The 15,353-nt window shown below is 44.3% G+C and overlaps 1 protein-coding gene across 1 annotated transcript in view; it reads left to right on the top strand.

The window, feature by feature from the left end:
- LRIG1 (leucine rich repeats and immunoglobulin like domains 1) overlaps positions 1–15,353 on the top strand; it is a 134,995-nt gene that overhangs the window by 66,282 nt on the left and 53,360 nt on the right. The window contains exon 3 of the mRNA XM_083600545.1: positions 2,904–2,978. Coding sequence (XP_083456671.1) covers positions 2,904–2,978 — 75 coding nt within the window. The remainder of the gene's footprint in view (positions 1–2,903; positions 2,979–15,353) is intronic.

Here is a 15,353-nt window from a genome sequence, read left to right as displayed (position 1 = left end):
TTCCCTCTCCTGGGTTTAAAAAGTCACGGTCGCTTTACATGCCCATTTCCCTTTGAAATAAGCAGGATTTGCACTGGGAATCCTATGCATGTCTACTCAGAAATAAGTACTGCTAGTTCAATGGGGCTTCCTCCCAGGAAAAAACGAGCTTTGGAGTGCAACCTTCAAATTGACTGGCTTTGGCTCATGTGCAGGGTTAAGCCCTGTGGATTTTTGTTAAGCTTGTGCTTCAACCTCTCCTGTTGAAACCAAGGGGGCTTTTAAAGGGAGGGGCCTGCTTGCGTCATAGTTGAGCACTTTAAACATGAACACTCTGACTCTCAAGTTGCTCTAGTCAGTGTCTCAAATTGCATGTTTACGGGATACAGGCAGAGCAACACCGACTGTACGCAGCCAGCACGGGCCCAAGATACTTTGCTTTCTGCGATCAGGCATAACCCTCCCTTCCCATTCAGAGACCAGTTCCAGATTTCATCTGTCTGCCCTCCTCATGGTGCCTCCCAAAGCAGGTTGCTTTTATTCTGCCAAGTGGCTGGGCTGGTTCGGCACACAACCCTGCTTATGGGATAACACTTGAAGGGGGGCACAATAACTCCTCCATGTGTGGAAAGGCCATGTGGAGAAGATTGCTAGACTGCATGGTTCTCTTATCTCTTTTGCCTTCCAACGTACAGTGGTACCTCTGGTTACAAACTTAATTCGTTCCAGAGGTGCGTTCTTAACCTGAAAACGTTCTTAACCTGAGGTACCACTTTAGTTAATGGGGCCTCCATGTTAGTGGAGTCTGAAACCTGAAATGTTTGTAACCCAAGGTACAGTGGTACCTCGGGTTAAGAACTTAATTCGTTCCGGACCTAATGGGGCCTCCTGCTGCTGCCGCGCCGCTGCCACACGATTTCTGTTCTCATCATGAAGCAAAGTTCTTAACCCAAGGTACTATTTCTGGGTTAGCAGAGTCTATAACCTGAAGCGTCTGTAACCTGAAGCGTCTGTAACCTGAAGCGTATGTAACCCGAGGTACCGCTGTATTTGTAACCCAAGGTACCACTGTACACCAATAGTTAGTCATACAGCCCCCTTCCCAGCCCCTCCACCCGAATTTTCTGTCAGGTACCACAGAGTTTGTGACTACTACTCAAACACATTCTTGGCTGTGTGTAACTCCCACTTTGATTAAGTTCATGAGTAAGATGCCATATGGGGTTACAGTTCTCCCCTCCTTTAAAAAACAGGAAAGGTTGCATGCATAATACGGCAACAGGAGCTGCGCTCTGAAATCTCCGGGAGCTGAATGTGTCTCGTGATCTGCAGTTTGGCCACCCTTGATGGGGACCTGGCATGTGCTGCCGTTCCATAAATATGTCTTAGCAATAACTGAAGTAGGCATGGAATGTGCAGCTGGGTTTCTGTTACAAGTGTTCTTGGCAGAGACTTGGCTGGAAAGTCGCAAAGATACAGGAAGCGCTGAACGAATAGTTTTCTGCAAATAATCAAGGCTTCAAGGTAATGCAGGTTGTTGTTGTTGATGATGACAGCCGAAATCGAGCTTCATCCTTACAGCAAAACAACGATTTGAGGCTCGCCAAATGGGCACACCTCGTTTCAGAGCTGCTTGTTTTTAAATTCACCTCAGGGCAGTTACGACCAATAGCGTATAATAGTATGCGAAAGGTTCTCTGAATCCCTTCATCCAGACTAGAGGGTAAGCAACTCCCCTGTGAGGAAATGTTAGAGCACTTGGGGCTTCTTTGTTTAGAGAGAAGGTGAGTAAGATGAGATTTGGTAGAGGTGTATAAAATTAGGCATGTTGTGCAGAATGTGGAGAGAGAGAAGTCCCCCCCTTCTTTCACATAACTTCAGAACTCGTGGGCATCCTGTGAAGCTGCATGTTAGAAAATTCAGGACATCTAAAAGTACTTCTTCAGATAGCGCATAATTGGCCTTAGTTGCACTGTTGATGACCACCTCTGGGAGAGATAAAAGACAATACTTCTTCATGGCGCGTGTGGAATTTGCTCCCACAAGAGGACGTCATTTCTACCAACTCGGATGACTTTAGAAGAGGATTGGAGGGCAAGGCTGTGTTCTGCCTTCATGGTCAGAAGCAGTAATGTTCCTGGAGTGGAGAGGGCTGCTGTGCTCAGCGCCACCTTTCCGTGCATCTGGTCCACAGGCATCTGGTCGGCCCCTGGAAACACCGGATACTGGACTATAGATAGGCCATGGACCCGGTCTAGAAGACTCCCAGCTCGTTATGTAAACATGCAATGGTTTCTGTGTACTCAAAAACTTGTGCGTTATTTTGTGACATCTTGGTTGCCACCTCCATGAGAGGTCTTGGAGGGTGGCAGCATGAGAATGGGCCTTTTCTGTGGTGGCTTCCCGTTTCTGGAATGCTCTCCCTAGGGAGGCTTGTCTGGCACCTTCGTTGCATATATTTAGGTGCCGGGCAAAAACCTTTCTCTTCAACCAGGCCTTGGGTAGATTAAACATTATATGACCTTTTAAATGTGTATGTGGGAGGAAGGTTATTGGTTTGTTTTGCAATAATAATAATAATAATAATAATAATAATAATAATAATAATTTATTTATACCCCACCCATCTGGCTGGATTTCCCCGGCCACTCTGGGCAGCTTCCAGCAAAATATTAAAATAATTCATCAAATATTAAAAGCTTCCCTAAACAGGGCTGCCTGTTTTATTACGTATGTTGTGTTTGTATTTTGTATTTTTATGATGCGAACCACCCTGGGATCTTCAGATGAAGGGCGGTATGCAATTTTAATAAATAATAATAATAATAAATGTGTTGGTCTAATGAGATTTTGTAATTTGTTTTTCTCACGGGCTGGCATAGGTACCATTTTGTTTTAAAATTATTGTTCTTTGTTTCTTCCAGGCATCTGAATAACAATGAACTGACAGCCATTCCATCCCTGGGAGCAGCTTCAGCCCACATAACTTCTCTGTACCTGTAAGTCTCAGTTTGGCATGCCTGTTGATATATTCTTTCTTTCAGGAATCTGTGCAGGGTGTGTGTGTAGAAAGCTTAATGGGTTGGATCAACCCCCATGACCCCTAACCATAGACATGATGGGTAGGGCCAATGGGAGCTGGAGTTAAACAGCATATAGGAGGACTATCTGTTCCCCATCCCTGATCTAAAGGGAGAGCTCTGACATTTCCCTCATCTATATGTGACTGAAGAAAGATATGCACTATCAGCTTTGGACCTCAATAAAACACATGTATTCCTGCCCTTCATTGTGCACTTCTAGATTTTATTGTAGCCGACGTTGCTCAGGAATTCCAAGAAACCCAAAGAACTTGTGCGGTTTTGAAATGGGTGGTTACCATCAGTGCAGTCTTGAAAGGCTGCATCCACCATCTTGAGTCAAAATGGTGTCCACTTTAGAGAAACATAGATGAAAACTTGCCCCTTTTTCTCAGGAACCGTCGTGAAGAATTTGGGTTACGATATCTTCAGGGTGCCCAAATTCATAGCAAGCAGGACAACAAGCTTCAGAAATAGAAAGTCGATGTTGCTTCCATTTGCCCCCTATATTGATTGAAGGTTGCAGTTGAGCCCAGTCATTTTCATACTTGGTCGGTGGCTGTTGTTATTCAGTTCCTCAAAGGAGGCATGCAAGAGAGAATATGATATTGGAGTGGAACATGCAGTATACATGGTGTCCATCGAGCCCAGACTGTACACTCAGCATGGTATGGAACTAAGACCTAGACTTGGGCATGTTACCCACTGTTGTTTGTCACATGACTGAGGCATAGGCCTGTTCACATCCACACACCCCTCCCAAGAGATGATCAAGTGTTGTTGCTGTACCACCTGCATTGATTAGGCACCGCTTTTTCTCATTTTTACTTTGTGATGCCATGGTTCCACCGTTAGGTTTAACCAGGCTCCCTCTAGATGTTTTGAGACTACAATTCCCATCATCCCTGACCACTGGTCCTGCAAGCTAGGGATCATGGGAGTTGTAGGCCAAAAAGATCTGGAGGGCCGAGGTTGAGGAAGCCTGGGTTTAACTGTTGTTGTATTGCTTGTGCGCATTTGTTTATAGTGCTGAGATATCTCCTGCAAGACAACATGAAATAAATCGGTAGGCATGAAAGTGAACACTGTTATTAAAGGGGGGGGGGAGAGAGGAGGCTCTTAATAAGATAGTTGCACAAGGGTGCAGTTTGTCAGCATCATAGCTTACCTCCCTCACATCTAGCCACTGCTGTCAACTTTAGTCCTAGTTAGATATTTCCAGTGCTGGGCTGTCCTAGCTTAAGGCTTCCCACAGCCTGTGAAACATTGTGCGCTTCTGACTGATGTGAAGTGACCTTGATGTATTTGTTTAATCCCCCACAAATTACATGGAGTACATAAGAGAGCAAGACAAATTGGCTGCATTCCTACTTTTCCATTAAGACTGTGCTAAAATATGGAAAGCTGCAGAGTTCCATCTTTCAGGTCAAAATTGGCAGCTGTGATCATGTCTTCCTCCCCCTCCCTCCCCAAATAGTTCATATTTCAAAGAAAACAAAGTCAAATCTAGATACTTAAGGGTCCATTATTTTGAGCGTATTTTGCTGCTCCCCCCACCTCCCGCCCCAATATGCCACCGCTGAAGGGCAAACCAGAGGAAGGCTCAGATGTCTCCGGCTTTATTTCTCCATTTTTTGCGGAGTTTAAAGTTTTGCTGTCACCAGAGTGAGTGCTTAAACTACCTCTTATTCTTCAGTGGCAGTGATTTATTATCTACATCAGTGGTTCCCAAACTTCACAAACTACATGGAAATTGCTGAGGGTCTTGGCAGACCACTTGATGGGTTTACCTCCCCGATGTAGCTGCGGTAATTCTATAGAATTCAAATTGTAATACAGTAAGATGCCACGTAAGGAATAAAAGAAGCAAGACAAATACAATTTTTAAAAAATCAATGTGAATATTTAATGTGATGGAGGTGTTGTCTTCAACCACAAATCCAGACATGCCAAAGACCACTGATAGTGTACAGACCACAGTTTAGGACCCCCCCCCAATGTACATTATGGTTTAAATTTGCTGTTCGGGTGCTCATTGGGACTGATTTAATTCCCAGCCCATGCAAGACACAACCTGCCAACCCTTTGCTTTTCTGTACTCAACCATTGCATGTGTTGCTTGCGAGTTTCGAGACTATTTTCCAGACTTGGGTGTGAAATATAAACAAATTAAAGCCCCGCACACTTCCAGCTAAACTCTCACCACCACTGCCCATACTGCTTCCTCAGATAAAAGATTGGGGGTTTGGGGGGGGGGGTTGGCCTGTTGTATTTTCTGGCCTGATTTTGATGATCCTGCAACTTGTCTTGTATATAGCAACTTTTCATGTTCAATTTGCTGCTGAAAGTCAGGTGTTGCTACTACAGCCAGGCATCCCACATGCATCTGTGCTGCAATGTTTTGAGACTTAGCATAAAGTTTAATTATTCACTGGGGAGCAGATTTTTATATTTCTCCCTTTCTGCTTTGAAAACATTGCCAAAGCGGTTCATCTCCGACACCAGCAAACAGTTGGGGAGGGTTTTCATGGAACAGAAGAAAACAATTTGTATCTGAGTTAACCAAAGTCAGGCCTGTGAAGACATTTAAATGCTAACAACTGCTAATGCTACACAGTCACTGTTCCACTGTTCAAAGTGTAGGAACCAGATTCTGATAGCCATCTGTACTAATTCTAAAGTTACACAGGGAGGAGCATTTTTCTCATTCTTCTCTCGCAGCAATTTTATTTAACCATAGTCCACAGAAGAGAACATGTGGGAGTTATTTACAGCTGTTTTCAGAGAATGTGTAGCTGTGGAATTCCCTCTGCTACATTTATTGTTCCATCTTCTAGTGTTTTTAACTCCCTAGGTCTTTTATTAAGGGTCCCGGGGGACCCTGCATTTCCAATACTGTTGGCAGTGACGGTGGAACACTGAGCACCAGAATCTAGCTTCCAGACTCAGAAACCAAAATAAGGCCTGGAGAAGGACTGGGAAACCTTTCACTGCACCCTGGATGTGGGATAGATGTGGCGTACCACATTTCCCTGGTTGAAAGCTGGCGGAGTCTGCATTGCAGGAGGGGCTGGAGTCAGACACACACAGTCACATGATCTTAATACACACATACACACACTTCACATGCACAGGTGCTCACACATGGGGACTTGTACACAATTATGCACGCTCACACATTCTCCTCGCTGGTGCAACTAAGGCTTTTTGCTTGGTTTTTTTAAAACCTCTTTTCAGAACCCATAGGAGGGGTCTTTCCGAAGTCTAAATGCTGTGTGTATATTTGAAAGGGACGGGATTTAGGCTGGAGGGAGGAACCCCTTCTATTGGCACCAGTAGGTCCTTTCCCCAAACCTAAATGTGGGGTGGTGGTGGTGTTTTTGGCGTTGGTGTGCAGCAGTTGTGAAGCAAAACGTCAATCTTTCTTCCCCCAGTTGTATTACCCCATGATATCAAGCCTTGGCCAATTGGCTTAAAAATCACCCTATTGACTTCAATAGCATTTTTGGAAGCCTAATTGAAGTGCTAGGAGGAAAAGCTGCAGGTTGGTCTGGATGGGGAGTATCTTGTCTGTGGGAGCTCAGTTACCTATACGTGGCCTAGAGCCTTGTAAAATTAAGAATGGCCCAGAGATGCTCAGACTGTGATCCGACAAGTTAAATGAAACTGTTTTGAATCTTTTGTGTGGCTATCAGATGTAAAGATGATGCAAAGTAGTCAATCTGCTGTTCCCCAGCACACACATACATACACTCCTGGGAGACCTAAAAAATGGTGTAAGAGCCATTTGTTACAAGGGCACTCGCATCTGAAGAAAATTATTGGGAGCAGAGGAATAGGAGTTGCTGCTGTATGGTACCTGCGGCAAGGGGTAGAATCTGTTAGGGTGCTTACAGGATGGAAAAGGGAGGGGGCTGCTGAAGAGAAAGCAATGCCCTTCCCTACCTAACTCTGCATCCAAAGTTTCTCCACGCTTTTACCAATCTTTCCCCTTCTGCTTTTGTGGTTACGGCAACAGCTTTGATATTATTATGGGTGACCTGAGAGGATGTTTCTTCAACTTCGCTGTCGCTGTCTTTTCCTTTATCTGTTCCCCGTTGTTCTCTTTGTCTTCTTCCTGCCATTGTTAAATCAAGGTATCTATTGCCGCGTTTCCTCCATGTTGTAAATTGGGGAGAAATAATAAGCTGATTGTTGTTGTTGTTTAGTCGTGTCCGACTCTTCGTGACCCCATGGACCAGAGCACGCCAGGCACTCCTGTCTTCCACTTCCTCCCAGAGTTTGGTCAGACTCATGTTTGTAGCTTCGAGAACACTGTCCAACCATCTCGTCCTCTGTTGTCCCCTTCTTCTTGTGCCCTCAATCTTTCCCAACATCAGGGTCTTTTCCAGGGAGTCTTCTCTTCTCACGAGGTGGCCAAAGTATTGGAGCCTCAGCTTCACAATCTGTCCTTCCAGTGAGCACTCAGGGCTGATTTCCTTCAGAATGGATAGGTTTGATCTTCTTGCAGTCCATGGGACTCTCAAGAGTCTCCACCAGCTGATAGTTACTTTCAAAAGTTGCAGACTCTCAATTCCTTGATATGGCTTAAGTTTCGATGATGATGATGATGATGATGATGATGATGATGATGATGATGATAACAATGACAATAGTAGTGATGTTTTTTATTGTATGTCTCTGGAGTTGAATGCTAGCTGCCTGTCCAATTTTCCCAGTCAGGAGGAAAACAAAGGTGAGAACTTGCTATGTTCATTGAATTACTGCTAGTTTCCACCCTATCACACCCAAGTCCCCAAAAACCATGTAACAGAAGATTATTATTTTTTAACACAACCCACAATCTTTGGGAAAGACTCTTACCTATCTTATTGTTTCACCTATTGGGAGGCTGACCGATGTTTCGCACGGCAGATGTGTTTGCTATGCATATATGTAATGGTAAACACTTTGAAGAACTGCTTTCCACTAGGTAGGAGCTACATACTGGGGAGCCGTAGCCAATGGTGACTTCTTCGCCCTTCCCCCCACATCTCCTTTTCACCCTCAACAGCAGTCGCCAGAGAAACATGGATAAGTTTAACATTGGCGTTCATTGCTTTTGTAGTAGGGTTGGAATGGAGAATCTAGATAGACATTTTTTTTTACTGCAGTCATCAAACACAAAGGCATTTTATGACCCAATACACCCAACAGTTTGCCAGTTGTAATCCTACATTCTTGAGCTCCTCCAGCATTATGATCCTGCTAAGAGAAAGCACTGGATAGGAAGAAGTCGCAAGCAGAGTTAAGAGCGTTTCCAAGTTTGTTTTGTTTTTGACCAAAGGAGTGGAAAACAGGATTAGCTAATTCGTAAAGAACACAGCAGTGCTCTGCAAAGTGTTCAGTGCCAGAGTGAGATCCATAGGGCTGCACAGCTGCCAAACAGAGCATAGCTCTCTCTTGTAAAACATTAGTCATCTTTGCAGACTTGTTAGTGTAGAGGTCAGGCATAGGCAACCTTCGGCCCTCCAGATGTTTTGGACTACAGTTCCCATCATCCCTGACCACTGGTTCTGTTAGCTAGGGATCATGGGCGTTGTAGGCCAAAACATGTGGAGGGCCGAAGGTTGCCTATGCCTGGTAGAGGTGCTTTCACATTAAGCTGCAGTTTAACCAGAGAAGTAATAATGGGAGGTAAACAATCTGTTCTGCCATTGGTATTTCAAAATACATGGGTGTGAAGCTTTCTTGTATACAAAGACCTTTTAAACAGAGCTTCCAGGCTCTCTATGCAAGTATCAGTATCATGGGAGAGCCCATGTGGGGAAAGATCCAGGGCAGAGGTAGCAAACAAGGTGCCCTCTAGATGCTGTGGACTACAACTCCAATCATCCTTGATTTCTGACCTAGGGTGAAAGCCTAAGTCCAAATCCTAGGAAGGAAGATGGAAGGAATCCAGTTTGATTAGCCTAGAGAAAAAGGTTGTTTGTTTGAAATCTGCCAACTCCACTTTTTATTTAGAAGGATCTTGGGGAAGAGAGGGAGCCTATGAATGATTTTAAATGGCAGGTTTAATGGCTGATCTCTAAGGTTTCATGCGTAGCACAGATGCTTAGGTGTGGTGCACTGAAGGCTAACCTAAACAACTTGTCTTGTCTAGTTAAGAAAGAAAAAGTCCAGGGGGAATCTAGGCATATCGAACCTAGTGTACAACTGACTGTGAACGTTTACTTCATTGTGGGCTTGATCCATCCAATCCACAGTCATCCCATTTCTTTCAACAGGAGAGCTTATTGAACCCCTCTTTCTTTTGGCAAAAAATAAATGAATGGCTATTTCTCCAAGACAGAACTTTTCAATGGCTGTTTCTACAAGACAGAACTTTGCAACCCACAGATAAACTGCATGAAATTTGCTGTTTTAACCACAAGTGTGATTAGTAAATTACAAGGAACATGGAATGTGCAGCTTTTTCTGCTTCAAAATTCAGTTTGGGATGCATAAGAAACTAAAGATCCCGTGCTCCCTGTCATGAAATGATAGTCTTGAGCATGGTCAAGAGCATATTTTCCTGTTAAAAGAGAAGCTAGAAAAACCTGTCCTGTCTCCCTGTCACTGTTTCACACACACCATCAAATCGTAAATAACTCTCCACCCCAACACCCATTTCCCTTTCTTTGGAAGTACTTGGGAAGAAGGTTGAGGGGTTTGTTTTAGCTTTCTCAGAAAACCTTGGATAAACTTGAGACTCCCCCCCCCCCCCGCATTTCCCAAGAACACTTAAATACATATTTTTGAGTGGAGCCCTCCCATCGCTAGTTCACAGCACACTAGCTCTACCATCAAATAAATCAGCTCCTCTCTGTTGCAGCTGTCGGGTGTGGTAATTCAGCCTGCTACATATCAAGTGGTGCCTGAAAGTTTCAATAAAATAGCCTGGCTCCACACCTCGCTTTTTAGCTTTTTTTTTTTTTTGTTTTTAATTGATGATCTTGCCCGGCTACCATTGTAGCGACAAGTTCAGTTCAGTGCATTGTGGCTTTCCAATGGCGCTCGGAGGTTGTCACGCTGCTCTTGTGAAAGCATGGTTTGGGCACCTGGGCTTGGTTAAAGCAACAGGAAGACAAGGGGGTGCAGGGAGGCTTGACCTATTACAAATTCGCAAGCAGCCAGTCCAGAAGTCCGCAGGATGGTGCACTTCCCACCGTGGGCTCCATTTGCTGTTGCACAAAGTACTTCTTTACCTCTTGGAGAATGTCTCCCACCGTGTACGCCTTCTTGCCTGCTTTCTCAGCCAGCAGCGGGAGCTTAGCAAGTTCATTGTCGTTTTCGTTAATGAAGGTCAGGTTGGGCACGTTGAGATGAGAAGCCACCATCCACTGGAGAATAGCCTGCAGCTCCTTGTTCACGGGGCTGTCGTCCGCATTCTGGTTGCCCACAATTACTTCAGAGTCGGTTAACTGTTCGCCGTTCGCTGGCGAAGTTGATGTTTGGCCTTCCGAGAAGGAGTCGCCCGAACCGTTTTGTTTGTCTGGTAAGTCGTCGGTCGCTGTCTCAGAGGCGTCGTCTTTAGCCGTGCGTAAAGACAGCTTTGTGACGGATAGTGACAGTTGATCCATCGGTTGGTCGTCCGTCTGGTTCATGTTGTCACTTGCAACAGAACCACCCATGGCCTGTTCTGGTACAGCCCTGTTGGATTGGGATGAGCTCTCAGGAGCAGCCGTTGTTCCAGTGGAGCTGTGAGACATATTTGCAGCAGCTTCACCAGACAACCTTACCCAGGGCTGTACAGAGTTGCTCTTTTGAGTTGAGCAGGTTTGATGACCCAGCCGGACACGAGATGTTTGCCTGCTCTCTCAGATGCCCATGCTCTTAATACTGACCTGATAGCATTTTCACTCCTGTGGGCACATAGTTTCTATGCCAACGGTGACATCACAAATCATCATTATTAGTCACCAGCCAATTGTATGCTGGCAGTCCTTTATTTAGTCTTGTGTTTCCCAAACTTGAGCCTCCAGCTGTTTCTGGACTACAACTCCCATCATCCTTAGCTAGAAGGACCAGTGGTCAGGGTTGATGGGGACTGTAGTCCAAAAACAGCTGGAGACCCAGGTCTGGGAAACATGGATTTAGATGTTAAGTCTGCCTAATTCCAACAGCTCTGGGCAGTCTATTACCCTGTATGCTACGTGATACAATAGATAATTGAAATCCATGAACAGATGAACCCCACCCCATGACTTGTAATGCTTCCAGATTTTTCCAAGGTTTTGGAATATTCCCAGAAGCAGGAGCTCTTCCTCTCAGAGAAACCACCAAGAATGTATTTGTACTTTCCTGACTAACCCACCTATATATCTATTTTTTTATTTTAAAAAAAATCAAGCCAGGTGTGGGGAATCTTTGGCCCTCCAGATACAGTGGTACCTTGGGTTACATACGCTTCAGGTTACATACGCTTCAGGTTACAGACTCCGTTAACCCAGAAATAGTGCTTCAGGTTAAGAACTTTGCTTCAGGATGACAACAGAAATCGTGCTCCGGTGGCGCAGCGGCAGCAGCAGGAGGCCCCATTAGCTAAAGTGGTGCTTCAGGTTAAGAACAGTTTCAGGTTAAGTATGGACCTCCGGAACGAATTAAGTACTTAACCTGAGGTACCACTGTACTGCCAAACTACAACTCCCATCAGCCCCGGCAAGCGTGGCCAAAGGCCAAGGGAGATGGAAGTTGTAGTTCGGCAACATCCAGAGGGCCCAAGGTTCACAATGCCCAAGCTAAATCATTGGGGGAAAGCAGAATAACAACAGTATAAAAATCCAGCATGAAACTTCAGCCAAGCAGATAAAATTGATATTACCTGTTAAAGAACTGGGCAAATGAAAATCTGTTTGCCAGGATTTGGAATGACATCACAGTTGCTGCCCGGCCAGCTTCCATGGAGAAGGTATTCCATAAGCAGAGTGCCACAACTGAAAAGTTCTTCCTCTTAAGTCATTACTTACCTAATTATAGATGGTGGCAGGGAAATGTAGAGGTTAGGTAAGCTCATGTGGGATGCACATTCGTCCCACCAAATTAAGTACTGTCTGAAACTCCAGAAAGCTGCTGCCAGTCAGTGTTGACAATACTGAACTAGATGGACCAATGGTCTTGGTATAAGGCACCTTCCTTTGAATATTGCATTTGGTAGCCTCCATAGAGTGAAAAAGCAGTGTATAAATTTAAATCCCTGAGGCTATAAAATTAGAATCTTAAAACTGAAAGGCCCCTAAAATTCCTGGGATTTTAAAGCCCAATAAGCAGTTTGTGTTTGTTTGTTGCATTTGTATCACACCTTTTTCTTCACTGAGCTTATGGTGGCATACTTGGTTCTTTCCCTGCAAATTGTTTCCTTGTAGAATTTGGTTTTATGGCTTTTGTGTTGTTGTTTTTTTGCGTGTGGAAATATTTGTGCCAAGTGAAGGATTGATACTGGGGTGGTTTGCAACTCGTAATATCTGATTGCAAAGCAGCCTCATGCTTGGCTTGTAGCGACACAGAGCAATCTTTCTACCTGCCAGGAGATTGTCTAATCTAATATAAATATCAGCTAGGACAAAGCACTTGCAAAGAGAATTCCTCCGTAGCTCGCTCATAGTCTGGGTGGATTTCAAATGTAAATAGCTGTTGAATTTTATAACAAAGGTGTGTTGTCGCTTAGCATACTGGAGGTGAGAATTCTCTTGCAGCTCCATGTTATTTCAGATTGCTCTGGGCGTAGTAATACTAATAATGATAATAATTTCAAGGCGCACAGTCCTTGATTTTCCATGGCCAATATTTTAATGAAAAAAAAACACCTTCAGGTGCTCTGTATTGATAAAGAATTCTTATGGGACTTGTTCCTTCCTGTCTGCAGCCAAGCTGCGTCGTGCGTCTACATCAAAGTATATAGAGAGCAGAGAGAGGTTTGTTTACACAGTGAAAATGGAATAGCGGCATTCTTGGAACAGTGTTTACCTGCCTTTGTCAACGTCCCAGTTCTCAACACTCCGGTCCGCTTGAGTGTGACCCAGGAATGCCATCAGGGGCACACAGATCTGGGCTCCAAACTTCGGCTGTGGTGGTCTTGGGCCCTCCTTTTCGTCCTATGTAACTTGAATGGCTGCAGTTAACTTATAATATTGGAAAAAGTAAAGCACATCTTTCTGGTTGGGAGAACCCACTGCCCCTGGGTAGCCACACACCCCTTTCAGAAATCCTGATGGGGGTCTGTCTTTCAATATAGAGGCCTGTCCTCCACACATTGCCATCCCTTAAAATGGCCACCCGTTTTGCTAGTGTATAAATCATCTTGCCCTGCTCATAGGGACAATCAAAAGGTCACTTCAAACACACCACACACCCTGAGAAGAAAGCCGAACTATCTCTTGCCTCAACACTTGGTCCCCCGTATGCAACTTTCTTGTCAGTAGCCCATCTATAGGGCCCCACTTTTAAAAGAAAACAAAGCTGCCCTTTGATGTGGTCTCCAGTTTACTTGTTTCGTTTAAATCTTTGAAATCATTTTGACCTGTCATTTCTAAACTGGGTATCTTGTTTGTTTCATTATTTAATACTACCTCGTTCTTTGGAGAAGTCTAAAGCAAATTGTTCGGTAAGAAACTTGAGTATTTAACTGTTGTAGAGGTGCATGTATTTTGAATTATAATAGACTTTTTCACCCCCCCCATGCATCACCCTCTTCTGATATTATTTCTTTCCTCTTTCTTTCTTTCTTTCTTTCTTTCTTTCTTAAAATTACTTGTAATTAAGGCCCTGGTCCCATAATGGTGATGTTGCTGAAAACAAAAACAATATTACCCAGTATAAGTTGGATTGTGGGAAAGCAAGTGTGGCTTGGCGTTTAGCTCAGTGTGATGTAAATATCATGTTGTGATCTGTGAAACGTGAAGTTTTGCAAAAAAGTTTTGAAAAAGTTGGAAGTGCAGGCTGTGAATGTGAAGGAGAGAAATGATAAGCTCATGCCCGTACATAGGATCTTTCGGTTTCCCCCCCCCCCCCCAGGCCACCTTCCCCACCCACCGCTGAAGCAAGTGCATAATGCTATTGGTGAGAGATATGTACTGATAGGGTGAAAGTGGCTGAAAGAAAACATGTTGTGCATGTCAAGCCCATTTAATGTTGAATTATACACTAGGAAAATAAAATAAAACATTTCCCCCTGAGTCCACATCGAAAGTACAAAATATTTAAGGTGTGGAAGGGCTGGCAAGTAGTGAATAAAGTGGGAATTGCAGCAAAGCATTGCATTGTAGAGTGCTTCCCACCCATGCCCCTTTCCAGGATACGCCATTCCTTTTTCTTCTTTGTACCCCTCCCTGGAAAACACACACACACACACACACACACACACACTGCTTCCAGCAGTCAGACTATACTCATACCCTCCAACATTTCTCTGATGAAAATAGGGATGTCCCATGCCATAACAATAATTTTACTGTTTATACCCCACGCTGGGCAGCTTCCAACACATATAAAAAACATACATTAAAAAAACCTTCCCTGTACAGCATTGTCTCCAGACGGCTCAGGGGTCGGATAACTCCATACCCTCCAACAATTTTCCAATGAAAATAGTGACATCCCAAGGAAAAGCGGGACATTCCAGGATCAGAAACCGGGACGGCTTCTCTAAATCAGGGATGTCCCTGGAAAATAGGGACACTTGGAGGGGTCTGTATACTCAATGTTCCCTGGGCTGTTTCTCTCTCTCTCTCTCTCTCTCTCCTGCCTAATACACACTTAAGGTTCCCCCCTCCCCTAACATTTTGTACTGCTGCAAATTTTGGAGTTCTGCCAATCTGGCTGATACCTCGCTCCTCTGAGCGGACAGTGCCGTTTTGGCTGCATAAGGTTAAGCATCAGGAGAATGACTTCTCTGTTAGTATGTAAGATTTTAAAAAGTCAAAAGTACATAGAAGCAGCAGTAGAACCTTTTTAATTTTATTTTTAAGAGTAAGCCACAGTTATGCCGGTCCATTTATTGCAAACCCACGTCTTACATTACAACGGTTTTGTGAAAGGGTACGACTGTTTGCTTGAGTGTATGTGGAAAGTATTCTGTGTGGTCATGATGAATAAACGCTAGCCTCCCCATCTCTTCTCTCTCTCTCTCTCTCCCCCCCCCCCCCCATATATGGCCTTATAGCAATTAACACATTTCCTTTTCGGAATGGCAACAGCTAAAGAAGTAATTTTGTGTAGCTGTTCCAGAGAGATTTCTGCTGGATTGGGCTGCTGGTTCATGCTTTCTGAAGCTTTTGC

Source organism: Podarcis filfolensis (genome assembly GCF_964270895.1).
Source record: "Podarcis filfolensis genome assembly, chromosome: 2".
In the NCBI taxonomy this organism is placed as follows: domain Eukaryota; kingdom Metazoa; phylum Chordata; class Lepidosauria; order Squamata; family Lacertidae; genus Podarcis; species Podarcis filfolensis.
Note: the sequence above shows the minus strand (reverse complement) of the source record. Positions and strands in the feature narration are given on the sequence as shown.